Here is a 24,825-nt window from a genome sequence, read left to right on the forward strand (position 1 = left end):
CTCCACTGCAAAATGCTAAGAAAAACGCCAATTCTGCCGCATGGCGTTTTTTTGGTCAAAAACCGCTGCGTCCGGATCTTAGCTGTAAATCAATGAAAAAAAACGCTGTAGTTCCCTCAAACCGGCATTTTTTGTCAAAATCGTGGCGTTTTGCTCCAATAGAAGTCTATGGGAGTGAGAAAAAGCCAAGAAAAACGCTATGTGGATTTTAACTTTGGCGTTTTTGCGGGCGGTTTTTTATCTTTTTTGGACTTTAGCGATTCAAAAAAGTGATGTAGATACCTGTTTTTAATAAAATTTTGTAGGGTACCATTAAAATTTTTTGTTAAAAAATATACAGTAGTGAAGGAGAAAATTGTATCTAACGAAATGTATATTATTGAAAAAAAAAATATTACTTTTTAAACAGGTATCAATTTATGTGTGCCGGGAAATAAAAATGTAGCCGACAATTATAAAAATGTATTGTGTGTGTTTTTCACTTTTTTGCTTTATTTTTTACATTTTTTTTAGTTAGTACTACTACTCCCAGCATGGAACACACTGTTCCATGATGGGAGCAGTACTACCTGTACTAATAGACAGATTGCCCGCTGCGATCCTCCTGTATAATGTATAGATGCTGCGGCCGCTCTTCTATGGTCCCCTGCACTGCCGTATATTTACACTTATTCATATTTCCCGCAGGGCTGTGATTGGCCAGATGGTTCCAGCCAATCACAGCTCTCTGTGAGAAATAGGAACATGTGTATATATACGGCCGTGCAGGGGACCATAGAAGAGCGGCCACATCTATACATTATACAGGAGGATTGCAACGGGTGTCAGAAGTGATACCCGCTGTGATCTTTCCATAACTGCAGCTACTACTACTACTCCCAACATGGAGCACACTCTGCCTCATGCTGGGAGCTGTAGTACCTGCATTAATAGACAGATCACAGTGGGTGTCAGAAGTTACACTCGCTGCGATCTGTCTATTAATACAGGTACTACAGCTCCCAGCATGGAGCAGAGTGTGCAGAGTGTTCTCCATGTTGGGAGTAGTAGTGCCTGCTTAAGGACACATCACAGTGGATGTCAATACTGACACCCTCTGTGATCGTCCTGTCTATAGCAGAGATGGAGCGGCTCTGCACTATACTCCGGGCCGGCCACTCATTCATTCATCTTTTCCTCAGAGCTGTGATTGGCTGCAACCATCCGGCCAATCACAGCTCTGGGCGGAAAATATGAATTTCTGTTGACATCAGTGGCCGGAGTATAGGGCAGAGAGGCGAGCGATGTATAGACCCGCTCGCTTCTCTGCTATATAATGGACGATCGCATCGGGTGGGGCAATATGTCTATAGTACAGGTACTACTACTCCCCGGGGTACAGGTACTACTACACCCGGGGCAATATGTCTATAGTACAGGTACTACTACTCCCTTCATACAGTCTGTTCCATGCTGGAAGTAGTAGTACTACATAAAAAATGTAAAAAATTTATTAAAAAAAAAGTGGAACACACACTATTAAAAAAGAATACAAATTGGGTTATAAAATATATACATTGCGTTTAATAAAAAAATTTCCATCACTGCTGCATCCTTTTTTTTTTTTTTGGTACCCAAGAAATTTTGGGTACCAAAAAAAACCGCCAAGGTGCAATTTCCACACAAATGAAAAAAACACCAAAAAAAAAAGCCAGAAAAAAAGCATGATGACGTTACTTGCACTGGCGATTTTTCAGGCGTTTTTTTAATCCCTAAAAACGCAGTGCAAAAAACCAAGTGGAGACTTGGCCTAAGGGCTGTTAAAATCCTACACGCCATATTCATCTGTCCCCAACACTATCTGGAGGAGTGAAAAGGCTTCCATACACATTCGGCCCCTTTCACACTGCCGTCGCTCCCCGTTATAGTCTCTCTCTTTTTTTTTTTTTGTGACTTAAAACGGCCGTTTTTGGTGACGGGGAGCAAAGGGCAACAACGGGTCCCGGTGGCTCCCATTTACTATTATGGGGTCTGCCGTTATGTTTTGACTGGAATAGCGGGAGGAAAAGATGGCACAAGCAGTCATTTTTCTCCCGTATTTCCCAGGGTTCCCCTGACGGCCGTCATTGTGATAGAAGAATTATATGGTTGGCAAAGTCCAGCAGATTTGGCTGATTTTTCACTACTAAGTCCAGAGGCAGCTGAGAACTCTGTTACTTTACTGCAAATATGCAACAAATCTTAACCCTACGCATCGCAAAGGACAGAATCCAGAGCAATTAAAAGGGGTACTCCGGTGGAAAACTTTTTTTTTTTTTTTTTAAATAAACTGGTGCCAGAAAGTTAAACAGATTTGTAAATTACTTCTATTAAAAAATCTTAACCCTTCCAGTACTTATTAGCTGCTGAATACTACAGAAGAAATTATTTTCTTTTTGGAACACAGAGCTCTCTGCTGACATCATGACCACAGTGCTCTCTGCTGACACCTCTGTCCATTTTAACCCCTTAAGGACCGGAGGTTTTTCCGTTTTTGCATTTTCGTTTTTTGCTCCTTGCCTTTAAAAAATCATAACTCTTTCAAATTTACACCTAAAAATCCATATGATGGCTTATTTTTTGCGCCACCAGTGCTAATACACTGCAGGATTACACAGCGCATCAGGAGGAGATGGCAGCATCCCCGTGAGGTCCAGCGCATCAGTGTCCGGGAGCGGTGAGATACAAAGTATCATACAAATATGCATATTAACAGTGACTGCACACTAGCTGTTCATGTTGAATATTGTCTACAAATAGCAAGTTTATCTTCTACTTAAACGTTGAAGTGCTGAAATAGCCGGACTCATCTGAACGGTTGCTACGGGTTACTAACCTTATGGTTGCCATTGGTTACCAGAATCGGTCTATATGAGCAGGACTTTTTTATGAGAGGAGATTATTTACCATAGAGGATGGACTAAGACTCTCCCATCCAGATCCCTCTCTCTATATATGTTTATGGTGGTCTCTATATTTTATATTTTTTATAATTTTTTACAAGTACCGTATATACTCGAGTATAAGCCGACCCGAGTATAAGCCGAGACCCCTAATTTCAACCCAAAATCCCAGGAAAAGTTATTGACTCGAGTATAAGCCTAGGGTGGGAAATACCTCATCCCCCCCTGTCATCATCCAGACCCGTCATTAACATCCTCATCATCATCCCCTTGTCATCATCCCACACATCCCCCCTTCATCATCCCCTTATCATCCCACACATCCCCCTTCATCATCCCCTTGTCATCATCCCACACATCCCCCCTTCATCATCCCCTTGTCATCATCCCGCACATCCCCCCTTCATCATCCCCTTATCATCCCACACATCCCCCCTTCATCATCCCCTTATCATCCCGCACATCCCCCCTTCATCATCCCCTTATCATCCCACACATCCCCCCTTCATCATCCCCTTGTAATCATCCCCACCCCCCTTCATCATCCCCACACCCCCCCTTCATCATCCTCTTCTCATCATTCGCCCTCAGTGGTCTTCAACCTGCGGACCTCCAGAGGTTTCAAAACTACAACTCCCAGCAAGCCCGGGCAGCCATCGGCTGTCCGGGCTTGCTGGGAGTTGTAGTTTTGAAACCTCCGGAGGTCCGCAGGTTGAAGACCACTGCGGCCTTCAACATCATCCAGCCCCCCTCTCACCCCCTTTAGTTCTGAGTACTCACCTCCGCTCGGCGCTGGTCCGGTCCTGCAGGGCTGTCCGGTGAGGAGGTGGTCCGGTGAGGAGGTGGTCCGGTGAGGAGGTGGTCCGGGCTGCTATCTTCACCGGGGGCGCCTCTTCTCCGCGCTTCCGGCCCGGAATAGATGCGTTGCCTTGACAATGACGCAAATGACGCACCTCTGCGTCGTTGTCACGGCAACGTGACTATTCTGAGGCCGGGCCCGAAGCGCTTAGAAGAGGCCTCCCCGGTGAAGATAGCAGCCCGGAACCACTATCCCACCGGACCACCTCCTCACCGGACAGTCCTGCAGGACCGGACCAGCGCCGAGCGGAGGTGAGTACTCAGAACTAAAGGGAGTGAGAGGGGGCTGGATGATGTTGAAGGCCGCAGTGGTCTTCAACCTGCGGACCTCCGGAGGTTTCAAAACTACAACTCCCAGCAAGCCCGGACAGCCGATGGCTGCCCGGGCTTGCTGGGAGTTGTAGTTTTGAAACCTCTGGAGGTCCGCAGGTTGAAGACCACTGCGGGTGGGGGAGTTCACTCGAGTATAAGCCGAGGGGGGTGTTTTCAGCACGAAAAATCGTGCTGAAAAACTCGGCTTATACTCGAGTATATACGGTATATTTTTATATTTTATATACTGTACTATACATATGCTATAGTTCTTAATAGTTGGTGCTGCGCCTACACAAGGGCCCTGTGAGACGCAGTTGCTGCTATTTATATTTTATCTAATATTCAATTGTCACATTATATACAATCAATAAATTGAAATATTACTTTAAACACAACCTGTCCAGTTGTCTCAAACCCTGAGCCCTAATATATATATTTCTACAGACAAACTATAATCTGACACCTCGGGTATAGGTGTCTAATTAGGTAGCCCGGGTTTATTTGGTGGGTAGTCAGACAAGAGCCTCTCCAACTCTTCTATAATTTTCAAATCTGTTTAACTTTCTGGCACCAGTTGATTAAAAAAAAAAAAAAGTTTTCCCTCGGAGTACCCCTTTAACATTAGAGTGAGTATAATCTTCCCTATGTTCTATTTTCATGCAGCATTTCTAATGTGTTTTTTCTTTTTTTTTCTTTTAACCTATTTTAATTGTACTCGATTGCCGCTACAGACTTGAGGGATTTATAATTTGTTGTGTTTATTTATTTTATTTTACTTTGTAAAAAAAAGCAACATTTTTTTTAAGAACCAAGCATCTAAATTAATCAAGAATTGTGTTTATAAATTTTGCACAAAAAATACTTAAAAAAAAAAAAAAAAAAAAAAACCTGCAGATGAAAAAAGAGATAACGTAAATGATAAATTCCCCCCCCCTTTACCTAAATTTATAAACATACTCACGCTTCATGATTAAAGGGGTATTCCAGGCCAAAACTTTTTTATATATATCAACTGGCTCCGGAAAGTTAAACAGATTTGTAAATTACTTCTATTAAAGAATCTTAATCCTTCCAATAGTTATTAGCTTCTGAAGTGGAGTTGTTGTTTTCTGTCTAACTGCTCAATGATGATGTCACGTCCCGGGAGCTGTGCAGTTCCTATGGGGATATTCTCCCATCATACACAGCTCCCGGGACGTGACATCATCATTGAGCAGTTAGACAGAAAACTTCAGAAGCTAATAACTATTGGAAGGATTAAGATTTTTTTAATAGAAGTAATTCACAAATCTGCTTAACTTTCCAGAGCCAGTTGATATATAAAAAAAAGTTTTTGCCTGGAATACCCCTTTAAGAAGCATAAGTAAAGGGGGGAATTTATCATTCACATTTTCTCTTTTTTCATTTGCAGATTTTGTTGCATTTTTTTTTTAAGTATTTTCCTTATCAAAACGTATAATCATACTCACACTTCTTGATTAATTCAGATTCTTTGTTCTTGAAAAAAATGTTGCTTTTTTTTTTTTTTTTTATAAAGCAAAAATAAAATAAACAACAAATTATATATCCTTTTTTTTAAAGTATGTTTTTAGCAAAATTTATAAACACTCGCACTTAGATTCTTGGTGCTTGAAATTTTTTTTTTTTTTTTTTTTGTGTATAAACTGCGCCATGTTGGAGGCGGAGTAGAGATGTGCCCAAATTAGCAAAAAAAATAAAAAAAATAAAATAAAAACAATTATATATATATATAAAATAAAAAAAGATAAATCTCACCCAAACACAAAGTAATTTGGTGCCGCGCTTCCACGAGGTGAACGTTGACCATGGTGCACAGAGCCCAATAACTAAATATTGCACAAAAATCACAATAAATTCTGCGCAAACAAAATTCACCACTTTTTTTTTTACGCCTAGGAAAAGCAAAACCATCTTGATACATTTCCCCCCTTAATCTGCAGAGAATCCTCCGTCTCCAGCCGCAGCCTCGGTGGAGTCCATATTAAGTGAGCTCCTGCTGATTCTTTTTGAAGCAGTAATAGAGAAGATGGGTTGTTCCTCCCCCCCCCCCCCCCCCCTAGACCCGGGAGCACGCGCGCGCGCCATCAGATCTTTCCTTTACCCTGCAGCCATGAGAGGGAACAGAGCTGTGAGCGACAACTCCTCTCAGTACCACCGTCTGTGTAATCCTACTCGCTGGAGGTCACAGGGGTCACGGCCGGTCTATAGGGGGGGGATTACACTTAAGATTGCTCTAAGTAATTTGTCCAATATTAAATAAAAAAAAACAACAATCTTTGGCCTATACCGTATTTTTCTCCCTATAGGACGCACCGGCATATAAGACGCACCCAATTTTAACCCCTTAAGGACACATGACGTACTGGAACGTCATGTGTCCGCTCCCAATCTATAACGCGGGGCCACGCGTCATAGCGGGTTGGGCCCGGCCTCTAACAACGGCCGGGACCTGTGGCTAATAGCGCGCGGCATTGATCGCAGTGCCACACGCTATTAACCCTTTAGACGCAGCGTTCAAAGTTAAACGCCGCGTCTAAAGTGAAAGTGTGTCGGTTAGCTCAGTGGGCTGTTCGGGATTGCCACGGTGAAATAGTGGCATCCCAAACAGCTTACAGGACAGCGGGAGGGCCCCTACCTGCCTCCTGGTGTCCGATCGCCGAATGACTGCTCTGTGACTGAGATCCAGACATGAGCAGTCAAGCGGCAGAATCATCGATCACTGGTTTCTTATGAGAAACCAGTGATCAATGTAAAAGATCAGTGTGTGCAGTGTTATAGGTCCCTATGGGATAACAATGATCAGTATAAGAGATCAGTGTGTGCAGTGTTATAGGTCCCTATGGGATAACAATGATCAGTATAAGAGATCAGTGTGTGCAGTGTTATAGGTCCCTATGGGATAACAATGATCAGTGTGTGCAGTGTTATAGGTCCCTATGGGATAACAATGATCAGTGTGTGCAGTGTTATAGGTCCCTATGGGATAACAATGATCAGTGTGTGCAGTGTTATAGGTCCCTATGGGATAACAATGATCAGTGTGTGCAGTGTTATAGGTCCCTATGGAAGCTATAAAACTGCAAAAAAAAAAGTGAATAAAGATCATTTAACCCCTCCCCTATTAAAAGTTTGAATCACCCCCCTTTTCCCATAAAAAAAACAGTGTAAATAAAAATAAACATATATGGTATCGCCGCGTGCGGAAATGTCGGAACGGTCAATGGCGTGCGCGCAAAAAAATTCCAAAGTCCAAAATAGTGCATTTTTGGTCACTTTTTATATCATGAAAAAATTTATAAAAAGCGATCAATAAGTCCTATCAATGCAAAACTTCAGATCACGGCGCAAAAAATGAGCCCTCATACCGCCCCATACACGGAAAAATAAAAAAGTTATAGGGGTCAGAAGATGACAATTTTAAACGTATTAATTTTCCTGCATGTAGTTATGATTTTTTCCAGAAGTGCGACAAAATCAAACCTATATAAGTAGTGTATCATTTTAATCGTATGGACCTACAGAATAAAGATAAGGTGTCATTTTTTACCGAAAAATGTACTACGAAGAAACGGAAGCCCCCAAAATTTACAAAACGGCGTTTTTTTTTCAATTTTGTCGCACAATGATTTTTTTTTCCATTTCACCGTAGACTTTTGGGCAAAATGTCTGACGTCATTACAAAGTAGAATTGGTGGCGCAAAAAATAAGCCATCATATGGATTTTTAAATTGAAAGAGTTATGATTTTTTAAAGGCAAGGAGCAAAAAACGAAAATGCAAAAACGGAAAACCCCCCGGTCCTTAAGGGGTTAAGGGTGCAAAATCTAGAAAAAACTGACCCTGAACCCTACAGTGATCTTCAACCTGCGGACCTCCAAATGTTGCAAAACTACAACTCCCAGCATGCCCGGACAGCCAACGGCTGTCCGGGCATGCTGGGAGTTGTAGTTTTGCAACATCTGGAGGTCCGCAGGTTGAAGACCACTGGTATAGGAGATAGTACTCACGTGTCCCCGCCGCTGCCCTGGATGTCGCCCTCCATCGCTGTCGCCGCATCCCCGTGGTGTCCCTGACGCTCCGGACATCTTCTTCCACGGGATCCTCGCTCTCCGTCGCCGTCATCACGTCCCTACGCCGCTCCTATTGGATAACGGGACGGTGTGCACGACGACGTGATGACGAGGAAGGAGAGCGCCGGCCATACGGGGGATCCCTGAACGGAGAAGACACCGAGGAGGCAGGTACGGTCCCTCCCGGTGTCCTGTAAGCACTAACCCGGCTATTCAGTCGGGCTGTTCAGGACCGGCGCGGTGAAATCGCAATCGGTGATGTCCTGTATTAGCCGCGGGTCCCGGCCGTTGATGGCCGCAGGGACCGCCGCGATAAGGGTATATTCGCCGTATAAGATGCACCAACTTTTCCCCCCAGTTTTGGGGAAGAAAAACTGCGTCTTATATGGCGAAAAATACGGTAATCCCTGCGTCTTCTGCAACAATAATTTCCATATTTGCTGCCATGGACTATGATATATGATGCTGTTCACACTGCTCCTTCACAGACCCCCCTGTTCCCTCTCTGGCGGGCGAGAGTCTGTGGCACCAAAGGCGGGTGTACCAGCACGTGGGTGGGGTGTGGATTTTTTTCCCCTTAAAGTTACAGCTGTGGAAAAGGCTGGATGAAGTCTTAAAGGGGAACTCCGGTGGAAAACTTTTTTTTTTTTTTTTTTTTTTTTAAATCAACTGGTGCCAGAAAGTTAAACAGATTTGTAAATTACTTCTATTAAAATATCATAATCCTTCCAGTACTTATTAGCTGCTGAATACTACAGAGAAAATTCTTTTCTTTTTGGAACACAGAGCTCTCTGCTGACATCGCGAGCACAGTGCTCTCTGCTGACATCTCTGTCCATTTTAGGAACTGTCCAGAGCAACATATGTTTTCTATGGGGATTTTCTCCTTCTCTGGACAGTTCTTAAAATGGACAGAGATGTCAGCAGAGAGCACTGTGTTCCAAAAAGAAAAGAATTTCCTCTGTAGTATTCAGCAGCTAATAAGTACTGGAAGGATTAAGATTTTTTTTTTTTATAAAAGTAATTTACAAATCTGTTTAACTTTCTGGCACCAGTGGATTTAAAAAAAAAAAAAAAAAGTTTTCCACTGGAGTACTCCTTTAACCCCTTAAGGACGTAAATGTACGTCCTGGTGCGGTGGTACTTAACGCACCAGGACGTACATTTACGTCCTAAGCATAACCGCGGGCATCGGAGCGATGCCCGTGTCATGCGCGGCTGATCCCGGCTGCTGATCGCAGCCAGGGACCCGCCGGCAATGGCCGACGCCCGCGATCTCGCGGGCGTCCGCCATTAACCCCTCAGGTGCCGGGATCAATACAGATCTCGGCAGTGCGCGATTTGAATAAATGATCGGATCGCCCGCAGCGCTGCTGCGGGGATCCGATCATTAATAACGCCGCACGGAGGTCCCCTCTCCTGCCTCCGTGCGGCTCCCGGCGTCTCCTGCTCTGGTCTGTGATCGAGCAGACCAGAGCAGAAGATGACCGATAATACTGATCTGTTCTATGTCCTATACATAGAACAGATCAGTATTAGCAATCATGGTATTGCTATGAATAGTCCCCTATGGGGACTATTCAAGTGTTAAAAAAAAAAAAAAAATGTAAAAGTAAAAAAAAAGTGAAAAATCCCCTCCCCCAATAAAAAAGTAAAACGTCCGTTTTTTCGTATTTTACCCCCAAAAAGCGTAAAAATTTTTTTTTATAGACATATTTGGTATCGCCGCGTGCGTAAATGTCCGAACTATTAAAATAAAATGTTAATGATCCCGTACGGTGAACGGCGTGAACGAAAAAAAAAAAAAAAAAGTCCAAATTCCTACTTTTTTAATACATTTTATTAAAAAAAAAATTATAAAAAATTTATTAAAAGTTTTTTATATGCAAATGTGGTATCAAAAAAAAGTACAGATCATGGCGCAAAAAATGAGCCCCCATACCGCCGCTTATACGGAAAAATAAAAAAGTTATAGGTCATCAAAATAAAGGGATTATAAACGTACTAATTTGGTTAAAAAGTTTGTGATTTTTTTTTAAGCACAACAATAATATAAAAGTATATAATAATGGGTATCATTTTAATCGTATTGACCCTCAGAATAAAGAACACATGTCATTTTTACCATAAATTGTACGGCGTGAAAACAAAACCTTCCAAAATTAGCAAAATTGCGTTTTTCGTTTTAATTTCCCCACAAAAATAGTGTTTTTTGGTTGCGCCATACATTTTATGATATAATGAGTGATGTCATTACAAAGGACAACTGGTCGCGCAAAAAACAAGCCCTCATACTAGTCTGTGGATGAAAATATAAAAGATATGATTTTTAGAAGGCGAGGAGGAAAAAATTAAGGGGTTAAAGTAGATCTGTCATCCTGAAAAACGTATACCTTATCCGGATGGGACTCCACAATATCCTGTACAGGGCCCCGGGAATGCGGGGGCTGCGGCTTCTCCTCCATATATCTCTGTGGGACAGCCGTTTGGCTATCTTCTGCTCTCCCCTAGAGATATATGGAGGTGGTGCGGCTTTTGATGCTGTACAGGACATCTCACAGGGGGGATGTGACCCAGCTGTCTGTCCCTAATACTTATCCTTTATCCTGCAGATAGGGGATACGTTTTATGGTATGAGACTTCTCCTTTAAAAGGGGTACTCCGGTGAAAAACTTTTTTTTTTAAATCAACTGGTGCCAGAAAGTTAAAACAGATTTTTAAATTACTTCTATTAAAAATTCTTAATCCTTCCAGTACTTATTAGCGGCTGTATACTATAGAGAAAATTATTTTCTTTTTGGATTTCTTTTCTGTCACGACCACAGTGCTCTCTGCTGACACCTCTGTCCGTGTCAGGAACTGTTCAGAGCAGGAGAAAATCCCCATAGCAAAACTATGCTGCTCTGGACAGTTCCTGACACGGACAGAGGTGTCGGCAGAGAGCACTGTGGTCGTGACAGAAAAGAAATCCAAAAAGAAAATAATTTCCTCTGTAGTATACATCTGTTAATAAGTACTGAGAGGATTAAGAATTTTTAATAGAAGTCATTTACAAATCTGTTTAACTTTCTGGTACTAGTTGATTAAAAAAAATATAAAGTTTTCCATGGGAGTGCCCCTTTAAGTCCCTTTAGTGACCACTGTAAAAACATGTATGGGCGATCACTAAGAGGTTAAATGGAAAACTGCACTAAATGTCCAAAAAAAGGCATCCAATAAAGGAAAGAAGACAGCATGTAGCAAAATTGACATCAAAGTGTTAATTAACCACCACATGAGAACATGACCCTATGGGGATGAAGATGATGATGATGATTGTTTAAAAATATCGGGAAAGAAAAAAATTTAAACTAATTTACAAAAACAAGTTTTTATTTATTTCTAATCTTTTTTTTCCTCTTCCAATCTGGTAGTCCCGGTGCTGACAGCAGTGCAGGGTCTCACTCCGGGACGGTGTCCGTAACCCAGGTCAGATAAGGAGCGTTCCCCTGCTCTATGGGGACGCTGATCACCTCACACACTTCATACGGATGAACTGACCTGGAGGAAGAAGAAAACGTCGATGAAGATTTGATGTGAGGCTAAAAGATGATCTTCACCAATTAAAATCAATAAAAATATATATATATTTATTTAATTTTATTTAAAGGGGTACTCTGCTGCTCAGCGTTTGGAACAAACTGTTCCGAACACTGGAGCTGGCGCCGGGAGCTCGTGACGTCATAGCCCCGCCCCCTCAATGATGTCACGCCCCGTCCCCTCAATGATGCCACGCCCCGCCCCCTCAATGACGTCACACCCGCCCCCTCAATGACGTCACACCCCACCTCCTCAATGATGTCACGCCCCGCCCCTCAATGCCGTCACGCCCCGCCCCCTCAATGACGTCACGCCCCGCCCCTCAATGACGTCACGCCCCGCCCCCCCTCAATGACGTCACGCCCCGCCCCCTCAATGACGTCACACCCCGCCCCCTCAATGACGTCACGCCCCGCCCCCTCAATGACGTCACGCCCCGCCCCCTCAATGACGTCACGCCCCACCCCCCTCAATGACGTCACGCCCCGCCCCCCTCAATGACGTCACGCCCCGCCCCCCTCAATGACGTCACGCCCCGCCCCCCTCAATGACGTCACGCCCCGCCCCCTCAATGAAAGTCTATGGGAGGGGGCGTGACGGCCCATAGACTTGCTTTGAGGGGGAGTGACATCATGATGGGGCGGGGCTATGAAGTCACAATCTCCTGGCGCCGACTCCAGCGTTCTGAACAGTTTGTTCTTTAACCCCTTAAGGACTCAGCCCATTTTGGCCTTAAGGACTCAGACAATTTAATTTTTACGTTTTCATTTTTTCCTCCTCGCCTTCTAAAAATCATAACTCTTTTATATTTTCATGCACAGACTAGTATGAGGGCTTGTTTTTTGCGCGACCAGTTGTCCTTTGTAATGACATCACTCATTATATCATAAAATGTATGGCGCAACCAAAAAACACTATTTTTGTGGGGAAATTAAAACGAAAAACGCAATTTTGCTAATTTTGGAAGGTTTTGTTTTCACGCCGTACAATTTATGGTAAAAATGACGTGTGTTCTTTATTCTGAGGGTCAATACGATTAAAATGATACCCATTATTATATACTTTTATATTATTGTTGCGCTTAAAAAAAATCACAAACTTTTTAACCAAATTAGTACGTTTATAATCCCTTTATTTTGATGACCTCTAACTTTTTTATTTTTCCGTATAAGTGGCGGTATGGGGGCTCATTTTTTGCGCCATGATCTGTACTTTTTTTTGATACCACATTTGCATATAAAAAACTTTTAATACATTTTTTATAATTTTTTTTTTTAAATAAAATGTATTAAAAAAGTAGGAATTTTGGACTTTTTTTTATTTTTTTTCGTTCACGCCGTTCACCGTACGGGATCATTAACATTTTATTTTAATAGTTCGGACATTTACGCACGCGGCGATACCAAATATGTCTATAAAAAATGTTTTTTACGCTTTTTGGGGGTAAAATAGGAAAAAACTGACATTTTACTTTTTTATTGGGGGAGGGGATTTTTCACTTTTTTTTACTTTTACTTTTACATTTTTTTTTTACACTTGAATAGTCCCCATAGGGGACTATTCATAGCAATACCATGATTGCTAATACTGATCTGTTCTATGTATAGGACATAGAACAGATCAGTATTATCGGTCATCTCCTGCTCTGGTCTGCTCGATCACAGACCAGAGCAGGAGACGCCGGGAGCCGCACGGAGGAAGGAGAGGGGACCTCCGTGCGGCGTTATGAATGATCGGATCCCCGCAGCAGCGCTGCGGGCGATCCGATCGTTCATTTAAATCGCGAACCGCCGCAGATGCCGGGATCTGTATTGATCCCGGCACCTGAGGGGTTAATGGCGGACACCCGCGAGGCCATTGCCGGCGGGTCCCTGGCTGCGATCAGCAGCCGGGATCAGCCGCGCATGATACGGGCATCGCTCCGATGCCCGCGGTTATGCTTAGGACGTAAATGTACGTCCTGGTGCGTTAAGTACCACCTCACCAGGACGTACATTTACGTCCTGCGTCCTTAAGGGGTTAAAAGGGGTACTCCGGTGGAAAAAAAAATTTTAAAATCAATGTGCCAGAAAGTTAAACAGATTTGTAAATTACTTCTATTAAAATAATCTTTACCCTTCCAGTACTTTTTAGCAGCTGTATACTACAGAGGAAATTCTTTTCTTTTTGAATTTCTTTTTTGTCTTGTCCACAGTGCTCTCTGCTGACACCTGATGCCAGTATATGGAACTGTCCAGAGCAGGAGAAAATCCCCATAGCAAACCTCTCTTGCTCTGGACAGTTCCTGACACGGTCAGAGGTGTCAGCAGAGAGCACTGTGGACAAGACAAAAAATAAATTCAAAAAGAAAATAATTTCCTCTGTAGCATACAGCTGCTAAAAAGTACTGGAAGGATAAAGATGTTTTAATAGAAGTAATTTACAAATCTGTTTAACTTTCTGGTATCAGTTGATGTAAGAAAAAAAAAAAAGTTTTCCAACGGAGTACACCTTTAAAGGGGTACTCCGATGAAAAACTTTTTTTTTTTTTTTAAATCAACTGGTGCCAGAAAGTTAAACAGATTTGTAAATGACTTCTATTAAAAAATCTTAATCCTTCCTGTACTTATTAGCTGCTGAATACTACAGAGGAAAATCTTTTCTTTTTGAAACACAGAGCTCTCTGCTGACATCATGACCACAGTGCTCTCTGCTGACATCTCTGTCCATTTTAGGAACTGCCCAGAGCAGCATATGTTTTCTATGGGGATTTCCTTTTACCCTGGACAGTTCCTATAATGGACAGAGATGTCAGCAGAGAGCACTGTGCTCGTGATGTCAGCAGAGAGCTCTGTGTTTCAAACGGAAAATAATTTCCACTGTAGTATTCAGCAGCTTATAAGTACTGGAAGGATTAAGATTTTTTAATAGAAGTGATTTACAAATCTGTTTAACTTTCTGGCACCAGTTGATTTAAAAAAAAAAAAAAAAGTTTTTCACCAGAGTACCCCTTTAAGTATTAATCAGTATTGCAATTCTGACAGCCCAGAAATAAACTATGTTTTTAATCTAAACCAATGTTTCCCAACCAGGGTGCCTCCAGCTGTTGCAAAACTACAACTCCCAGCATGCCCGGACAGCCAACGGCTGTCCGGGCATGCTGGGAGTTGTAGTTTTGCAACAGCTGGAGGCACGCCGGTTGGGAATCACTGGTGTAAACTTTGAGGAAAAATAATAAAAATAGGAGGTTTAGCGCCACCCATGCCCATAGGGTGTGTCTGGTATTGCAGCTCAGCCACATCTGGGTAAATAAAAGTATCCTCTGACTACAATGCCCCCCGCCCGCCCCTTCCTCAGAGTCACGTTACGGACACACGCAGAGCGGTGACACTTCTTACCTGACATATTCTGTTAGAGCAGGAACCTTGGAGGATCTGGTCTTAATCATCTGTAACAAGACGGGGATGAGAAGGCGCAAATTACTTACAAGGTGGCGATTATTGATCTCGAGAAGGTGATACAAAGTGTTAATGGAAGCACCGGGGAAACAGGACTGAGACGGGTCTGGGGTAACCTGCTGACTAGTGTTAGGCGCAAATATTGGCATTTCGAATTTTCATCGCAGATTTACGAATATATTCGCTGTATATTCGAAATTACGAATATTCGCTTTTTTTTCTGCCTATTCCTTCTTTTAAAGGGGTATTCCAGGAAAAAACGTATTTTTTTTATTTATTTTTTATTATTTTTTTTATACATCTCAACTGGCTCCAGAAAGCTAAACAGATTTGTAAATTACTTCTATTTTAAAAAAATCTTAATCCTTTCAGTACTTATGAGCTGCTGAAGTTGAGTTGTTCTTTTCTTTCTAAGTGCTCTCTGATGACACGTGTCTCGGGAAACGCCCAGTTTAGATGCAAATCCCCGTAGCAAACCTCTTCTGTGCAGTTCCCCAGACAAGCAGAGATGTCAGCAGAGAGCACTGTTGTCAGACAAAAGAACAACTCAACTTCAGCAGCTGATAATTATTGAAAGGATTAAGATTTTTTTAATAGAAGTAATTTACAAATCTGTTTAACTTTCTGGAGCCAGTTGAAATTCACGAATATAGGACGAATATTCGTCTATATATATTCGCTAAATATTACGAATTCGAATATGGCCGATGCCGCTCATCACTACTGCTGACTTCTATTTGACAGTATCACTGAGAAGTAGAAGAAAGAATAAGCTTCCAGCTTCAAGTTGTTTAAAACATCAAAACTTTATTCATAGTCTTAATAAGAATACATCACAGAGAATGTCAACACATTTCAGGCACACTGCCCTTAAAGGGGTACTCCGCCAGAAAACGATTATTTTTTTATTTTTTTAAATCAACTGGTGCCAGAAAGTTAAATAGATGTGTAAATTAATTCTCTTTAAAAAAAATCGTAATCCTTCCAGTACTTATCAGCTGCTGTATGCACCACAGAAAGTTATTTTATTTTTGAATTTGCTCTCTGCTGACACCTCTGTCCATTTCAAGAACTGTCCAGAGCAGGAGCAAATCTCCATAACAAATCTATCCTGCTCTAGACAGTTCCCGACATAGACAGAGGGGTCAGCAGAGAGCACTGTGGTCAGACAGAAGGGAAAATCAAAAAAGAAAAGAACTTCCTGTGGAGAATACAACAGCTGATAAGTACTGGAAGGATTAAGATTTTTTTTAAATAGAAGTAATTTACAAATCTGTTTAACTTTCTGGCATCAGTTGATTTAAATAAAAAAAATAATAAAATAAAACCCTTTAAAGGAGAACTCCCATTTATAGCCCCTATCCCCCCATCTCCGGAACGGAGTCCCTGCTCTCCTTCCAAAAAGGGGCATGTCGACCACCGCATAGAGCTGCATAGAGGGGGTGTGTCGGCCACAGCTTTGCGCTGTGGTCAACACCTCTCTTTTAAAGCACAGTGCGGAAGGTCCCAGCAGTCAGACCCCCCGCAATCTGATACTTATCCCCTAAGTTTAGGATAGGGGATACATTTTTATGAACGTGAGTTATCCTTTAAAGAGAACCTCTCATGATCTTGTTAAATGTTATAATCCTCCCAGGTCACTGCTCCCACCATGATAAACCACCCCCTGCCTTTATTTTTATTATTTTTTAGTTTTCTACCTTGATATTACTCTGTATTTTCTGCTCAGTCTCAGTCAGATTCACAGACTAGGAAGGGGCGTTCCCCAGCAGGTGTGACACCATCTGAAGCCATACAGGGGAGAACTTCCTCCCTCACTCTGCTACACACAGCCCAGAGCAGTTCAGTGTGAGATGAGCTATGATTGGCTAAGGCTGGACCCCGCCCATTTAATCATAGCTAAAGAGAAATAGGAGTTTCTTCTCTGCCAAACACATTTGGGGAGATTTATAAAAACCTATGCAGAGAAAAAAAAAACAAAAGTGACCAGTTGCCCATGGCAACCAATCAGATCGCTTTTTTTTTTAACAAAAAAAGGCCTATGAAAGATAAAAGAAGTGATCTGATTGGTTGCTTTGGGCAAGTGGCCAATTTTCCTCTGCACGGGTTTTGATAAATCTCTTTTTGTTTCCATAGCTACTATTTGAAATTGCATAATAAATTCTTGCTAACTCTGTAAAGGACCGGACTTGTATCAACCAACTTCATTGTCGCACTTTTTCTCGTATTGCTTCCTTACTCTATGGCAGTTCAAACCCAACACTGTGCACTGTTCTTTACATTGGTAGGTTTCTTTTTTGTGATTTTAAAGGGGTACTCTGAGATCTAAAAACTTATTCCCTATGCTAAGGATAGGGGATAAGTGTCAGATCGCGGGGGTCTGACCACTGGGACCCCGCGATCTCCTCCCAGGCACCTGGCTCGCTGCATAAAAAAAAATCACTGTGTCGACAGCTACACAAAGCGTCTGATATGCCCCATATATGCAGCTCTATGGCTGAGCTGGAGATCCCAGAATGCAGCACTCCGACTCTCCCATAGAGATGCATTGAGGGGGGGGGGGGGATCAGCCACCACGTAGTCAACACGCCCCATTCCAGAGGAGACAGGGGATGCATTTTTATATCAGTAAATAGAAATACATTTCTGAAGAATAAAATATTCATAAAACACTGCACAGAAACCCACAAAACATATTTAAATGGATGGAGATTGTTACCACAAAAGTCTAAAGTTGCAATGTGATCAATGAAAAAAATAAAAATAAAATAAAATCTTACAGTCATGGCCGTAAATGTTGGAACCCCTGAAATTTTTCAAGAGAATGAAGTATTTCTCACAGGAAAGGATTGCAGTAACACATGTTTTGCTATACACATGTTTATTCCCTTTGTGTGTATTGGAACTAAACCAAAAAAAGGAGGAAAAAAAGCAAATTGGACATAATGTCACCAAACTCCAAAAATGGGCTGGACAAAATTATTGGCACCCTTTCCAAATTGTGGAAAAATAAGATTGTTTCAAGCAGGAACTCACCTAGGGCAGGTAACAGGTGTGGGCAATACAAAAATCACACCTGAAAGCAGATAAAAAGGAGAGAAGTTCACTTAGTCTGTGCATTGTGTGTCTGTGTGTGTCACACTAAGCATGGACAACAGAAAGAGGAGAAGAGAACTGTCTGAGGACTTGAGAACCAAAATTGTGGAAAAATATCAACAATCTCCAGGTTACAAGTCCATCTCCAGAGATCTAGATTTACCATTGTCCACAGTGCGCAACATTATCAAGACGTTTGCAACTAGAGATGAACGAACTTACAGTAAATTTGATTCGTCACGAACTTCTCGGCTCGGCAGTTGATGACTTATCCTGCATAAATTAGTTCAGCTTTCAGGTGCTTCGGTGGGCTGGAAAAGGTGGATAAAGTCCTATGAGACTCTTTCCTAGGACTGTATCCACCTTTTCCATCCCACGGGAGCACCTGAAAGCTGAACTAATTTATACAGAAAAAGTCATCAACTGCCGAGCTGAGAAGTTGGTGACGAATCGAATTTACTGTAAGTTCGCTCATCTCTACTTGCAACCCATGGCACTGTAGCTAATCTCCCTGGGTGTGGATGGAAGAGAAAAATTGATAAAAGGTGTCAACGCAGGATAGTCCGGATGGTGGATAAGCAGCCCCAAACAAGTTCCAAAGATATTTAAGCTGTCCTGCAGGCTCAGGAAGCATCAGTGTCAGCACGAACTGTCGCCATTTAAATTAAATGAAACGCTATGGCAGGAGACCTAGGAAGACCCCACTGCTGACACAGAGACATAAAAAAGCAAGACTACATTTTGCCAAAATGAACTTACATCACATCACGGTTAGGTAATGATGGAGAAGGGAGGTAGTAGATTGAACAGGGGGAAATTAGGCGTCAGACCACAGCCGTATTGCACTGTTGGGTGCTTAGTGAGGCCCCTGGGACCTGACGAAGCCGCTGGGGCCTGATGAAGCACCTAACGGTGGAATACGGCTGAGGCCGAAGCCCGATTCCCCCCGTTCCATCAACCGCCTCCCCGCTCCATCATTACCTGACCCCGATGTGCCTTGCTGCCTCTTATTAACTGAGTGAGTTGCTCCGCTCTTTCTCTCTTGTGATTCCGAATCGTTCTACTGTTTACTGAGAACAGAATGAGGCCTACAAAGAAAAGAACACAGTACCTACAGTGAAATATGGTGGAGGTCAGTGATGTTTGGGGTTGTTTTGCTGCCTCTGGCACTGGGGGCCTTGAATGTGTACAAGACATCATGAAATCTGAGGATTACCAATGGATTTTGGGTCGCACTGTACAGCCCAGTGTCAGAAAGCTGGGTTTGCATCCACGATCTTTGGTCTTCCAGCAGGACAATGACCCCAAACATACGTCAAAAAGCCCAAGAAATGGATGAAAACAAAGCGCTGGAGGAGTTCTGAATTGGCAGCAATGAGTCCAGATCTAAATCCCATTGATCACCTGTGGAGAGATCTTAAAATTGCTGTTGGGAAAAGGCGCCTTCCAATAAGAGAGACTTATTGCAACCAAATATTAAGTTATGGGTGCCAATAATTTTGTCCATCCCATTTTTGGAGTTTGGTGACATTATGTCCAATTAGCTTTTTTGTGTTAGTACCAATGAATGGTGAGTGGGGGCAGGCTCAGTGCTTGCCATGGACACTCCCCTCCCTGAGCAGTGGATGGTGGATGTCAGAATGAGTGAGCACCAGAACAGAAGGATTTGTGAGCCAACTACAGAAGCTAGACACATAAAGACATGTAAAGCAACTGCATGACCTTGTGAATAATATATAGAAGCATAACATTTTTTGTCTATGCTTTAAACGTGTCAGCTTTCTGAGTGATACATTTTTTAACAGTATCAATAAAGTATGAAATTTTAAAGGGGCTGGAACCTTATTTTTTTTTCTGGTCTTTATTTGCCCTTGAGTCCAGGTGGGACTTCACGTGCTCCATCTATACAGGAGTAGTGCTGGATTGTGTATACTGCATTAATAGTGGAAGCAATGCGGCCCCCACAATTCTTAGACTGAATGCATTTGACTCCCTGTTTCAGAGAAGCTGGAGATATCTATTAGGCCTCGTTCATACTGCAGAATTTCCAAGCAAAATCCGAGACAGAAACTCTGCTCGGAAATTTTGTTGTTCTGCTGTGGAAATTCAGATTCCGGCCTCCCCAAAAAGAACGGAAATGTCTGCAAAATGCATTGCAGTCTATGGGGACGGCGCATTTCTGAGCAGTCCTAGCACCGGCACCCGACGTCTGTGGAATGTCAGGCCAGGAATTTTCGGAGCGGACATTCCGCTGTGTGATCATAGCCTTACAGCTCCCATTAAAGGGGAACTCCACTGGCCAGCGTTAGGAACTAAATGTACCGAATGCTGTTTTCGCGCTTTGGGGGGTCGGCCGCACATCTCGTGACATCATGGCTATGCCCCCTCAATGCAAGTCAATGGGAGGGGGCGTGACGGCTGTCACGCCCCCTCCCATAGACTTGCATTGAGGGGGCGAGGCCATTACGTCACAAGGGGCGTGGCCAACCCCGCAGCACAAAAACAGCGTTGAGAACATTTAGTTTCCAACGCTGGTCAGGAAAATAATATTTTCAAATCAACTGGTGCCAGAAAGTTATACAGATTTGTAAATGACTTCTATCTAATCATCTTAACCCTTCCAGTACTTATCAGCTGCTGTATGCTTCGGAGGAAGTTGTGTAGTTCTTTCCAGTCTGACCACACAGTGCTCTCTGCTGCCACCTCTGTCCATGTCGGGAGAGGTTTGCTATGGGGGTTTGCTCCTTTTGCTAACTTTTTGTCACCAGTTCATTTAAAAAATGTTTCCTTTAGAGCACCCATTTAGGCCAAGATATGGGGAACTATCTGTAGGGTCTGTGAGCGCTCAGCTCTGCTTATAATGTAGGGGGGGGATCTCATTACATACGCAATTGTAGACAAATCAAGAGCCACAGAGAGCAACTTACCAGCAATGTCTCATCATCCTCCTCCATTTTCCCCTTCCACTCATATCTGATGGAAAAGAAACAGTGTTACTGTAAGCGAATGCATTCTATCCAGCTTTTCTAAAACTACAACTCCCAGCATACTATGCCAACAAAACATGGAGACGACAAGGTGCACAATGAAAAGTGCATAGAGGAGAGTGCGGGTTAGGGATGTCCCGATACTGGAATCGGTATAGGGACCGATACTGGAAATTTGAACGGAGTACTAGTACTCGTGTAAATGTCCCCAGTATTCGCCAGCGGGACCCCCGCCAGCAGGTGTCACTGAGGTGCTGGACTATGCAGCATACCCAGCAGCTGATCACGCGTCATAGCCGGGACCTGTGGCTAATGCCGAACATCACCGATCATGGTGATGTCTGGCATTAACCTTTTAGATGCCACAATCAGAGTTGATCGCGGCATCTAAAAGTCCTGAAGTTAACTGCTGGTTAGCTCAGGGATACTGATCGGGATCACCGCAGTGTCCCGCTCAGCTGTGAGGATGGCCGGAGGTCCCTTACTGTGCTCCTTGCCATCCAATCGTCGCTCTTTTACAGCAGCCATCCAAGGCAAGCAGTAGTAAAGGAGCACCGACCACACTGATCAATGCTATGCTATGGCATATCATTGATCAGTTTATGCAATGTACAGATTGCATGTAATAGTCTACTATGGGGACTAAAAAAAAGTGACAAAAAGTGTAAAAATAAAATAAATAAATAATAAATGTGAATTAACCTCTTCCCTAATAAAATATTGAATCACCACCCTCCCCCCCCTCTTTTAAATTAAAAAATATATATTTTTTTTTAAATATAAAAAAGCCCTTTCTCTAATAAAAAAAAAAATAAAATAAAAAAAAAAAATTTCTCGCCATTAAGAAAAAAAATCCTGTCACATGACATAGAAAAAAGTATCAGTAATTAGTATTGGCACTTAAAAAAAAAAAAAAAAAGTATCGGTGCTCGTACTCGGTCTTAACAAAATGGTATTGGGACATCCCTAATGCAGGTAATGGGATATGGGTGACAGGCCAGACACACCATGGCTGGTTTCATAGCTCACATGGAGATGATCTTTGGGATGATATTCACACAGGCCGCCAGCTTCCGCTCCACCAGGCCCCTGCACAGAAATAAGATGCGTCACTGAGAAATGTCACAGAACAAAGTTACAAAAAACTAAGATTTCAATTGGAATCACTTAAACCGCTATTGTGCCTAGATCAGTGTTTCCCGATCAGTGTGCCTCCAGCTCTTGCAAAACTATAACTCCCTTTGGCATGATAGGAAGCTGGAGGCAAACTGGTTGGGAACAATGGTCTAGATATTTTTTGCTACATTCTCATTATGGCGTCACCTACTGTTACTTGATTCTACCAAGACACCTGACCAGCAGCAGAGTGCCATAGCACCTTGATTGTTTAAAAAGGGGCTTAACATAAAAATGTAGCTGTGTCTGGCACTACTACCCGTGTATACAAATATAATTACGGCAAAAATGCCTCCTATGTAGGAAAATTAAAAAAAACTATGATTAAATTACTAGAATACTGCCCCCTATGTACAAGAATATATCTACTATAATACTGCCTCCTATATACAAGAATATAACTACTATAATACTGCACCTATATACAAGAATATAACTACTATAATACTGCCTCCTATATACAAGAATATAACTACTATAATACTGCTCCTATATACAGGAATATAACTACTATAATACTGCTCCTATATACAAGAATATAACTACTATAATACTGCTCCTATATACAAGAATATTACTACTATAATACTGCTCCTATATACAAGAATATAACTACTATAATACTGCTCCTATGTACAAGAATGTAACTACTATAATACTGCTCCTATATACAAGAATATAACTACTATAATACTGTTCCTATATACAAGAATATAACTACTATAATACTGCTCCTATGTACAAGAATATAACTACTATAATACTGCTCCTATATACAAGAATATTACTACTATAATACTGCCCCCTATATACAAGAATATAACTACTATAATACTGCCCCTATGTACAAGAATGTAACTACTATAATACTGCTCCTATATACAAGAATATAACTACTATAATACTGTTCCTATATACAAGAATATAACTACTATAATACTGCTCCTATATACAAGAATATAAATACTATAATACTGCCTCCTATATACAAGAATATATCTACTATAATACTGCCTCCTATATACAAGAATATAACTACTATAATACTGCCTCCTATATACAAGAATATAACTACTATAATACTGCTCCTATATACAAGAACATAACTACTATAATACTGCTCCTATATACAAGAATATAACTACTCTAATACTGCTCCTATATACAAGAATATATCTACTATAATACTGCTCCTATATACAAGAATATAACTACTATAATACTGCTCCTATATACAAGAATATAACTACTATATTACTGCTCCTACATACAAGAATATAACTACTATAATACTGTTCCTATATACAAGAATATAACTACTATAATACTGCTCCTATATACGAGAATATAACTACTATAATACTGCTCCTATATACAAGAATATATCTACTATAATACTGCCTCCTATATACAAGAATATAACTACTATAATACTGCACCTATATACAAGAATATAACTACTATAATACTGCCTCCTATATACAAGAATATAACTACTATAATACTGCTCCTATATACAAGAATATAACTACTATAATACTGCTCCTATATACAAGAATATAACTACTATAATACTGCCTCCTATATACAAGAATATAACTACTATAATACTGTTCCTATATACAAGAATATAACTACTATAATACTGTCTCCTCTATACAAGAATATAACTACTATCAGGAATTCTTTACACCCATCATCCTGTATACAGGTGGCTCTTACCTGGCTATTTGTTTGGCCACAGTGACATCAGGACAGGTGACGTAGGCAGCGGATACAGTTCCCGATTTATAAGCTTCTGTCGCCATTGAGAACGCTCGCAGTCCTATAGTCCTCAGCAGCGGAGCGGTCATATAAAACACAGCAGTCTGTAAATGGAGGGTCAGTCAGCGAATGCTACAAAATACTGCACCGGTCACTATAGTGCCGTAGACATAGTCTGCAGATCTAGACATCTCTGAGGAAAAGGCTAAAAGAAATGCCCAATGACCGCCACTCACCCCTTCTATTGCATAGAAGGCGTCTTAAAGGGGTACTCCGCCCCTAGACATCTTATCCTATCCCCTATGGGGACCCCCACGATCTCAGCTGCGGCACCCCAGACATCCGGTGCACAGAACGAACTCTGCGGAGCGGAGGCTTGTGACCACGCCCCCTCAGTGCAAGTCTATGGGAGGGGGCGTGATTCCGTCACGCCCCCTCCCATAGATTTGCATTGAGGGGGCGTGGCCGTGACGTCGCGAGCCTACTGCACTCGATTCTCTAAGCGAACAGAACACCATGGTAGATGATACCTACAGGTTTTGAATCTGAGATCTAAATCATCGATATCCGAAACCCAAATAACAAAACAAAGACAGAAAACA

At 42.0% G+C, this 24,825-nt stretch overlaps 1 protein-coding gene across 5 annotated transcripts in view; it reads right to left on the minus strand.

Annotated features, from left to right (window-relative positions):
* Window positions 1–11,538: 11,538 nt before the first annotated feature.
* CUTA (cutA divalent cation tolerance homolog) overlaps window positions 11,539–24,825 on the minus strand; it is a 33,298-nt gene continuing 20,011 nt past the window's right edge. For all 5 annotated transcript variants that reach the window (XM_056539488.1, XM_056539484.1, XM_056539486.1 and 2 more), the window contains 5 exons: window positions 24,182–24,327; window positions 22,313–22,372; window positions 21,224–21,269; window positions 15,141–15,190; window positions 11,539–11,724 (listed from right to left, as the gene is read on the minus strand). In XM_056539488.1, coding sequence (XP_056395463.1) covers window positions 11,625–11,724; window positions 15,141–15,190; window positions 21,224–21,269; window positions 22,313–22,372; window positions 24,182–24,327 — 402 coding nt within the window. In that variant the 3' untranslated portion in view covers window positions 11,539–11,624. The remainder of the gene's footprint in view (window positions 11,725–15,140; window positions 15,191–21,223; window positions 21,270–22,312; window positions 22,373–24,181; window positions 24,328–24,825) is intronic.

Source organism: Hyla sarda, chromosome 9 (assembly GCF_029499605.1).
Source record: "Hyla sarda isolate aHylSar1 chromosome 9, aHylSar1.hap1, whole genome shotgun sequence".
In the NCBI taxonomy this organism is placed as follows: Eukaryota; Metazoa; Chordata; class Amphibia; order Anura; family Hylidae; genus Hyla; species Hyla sarda.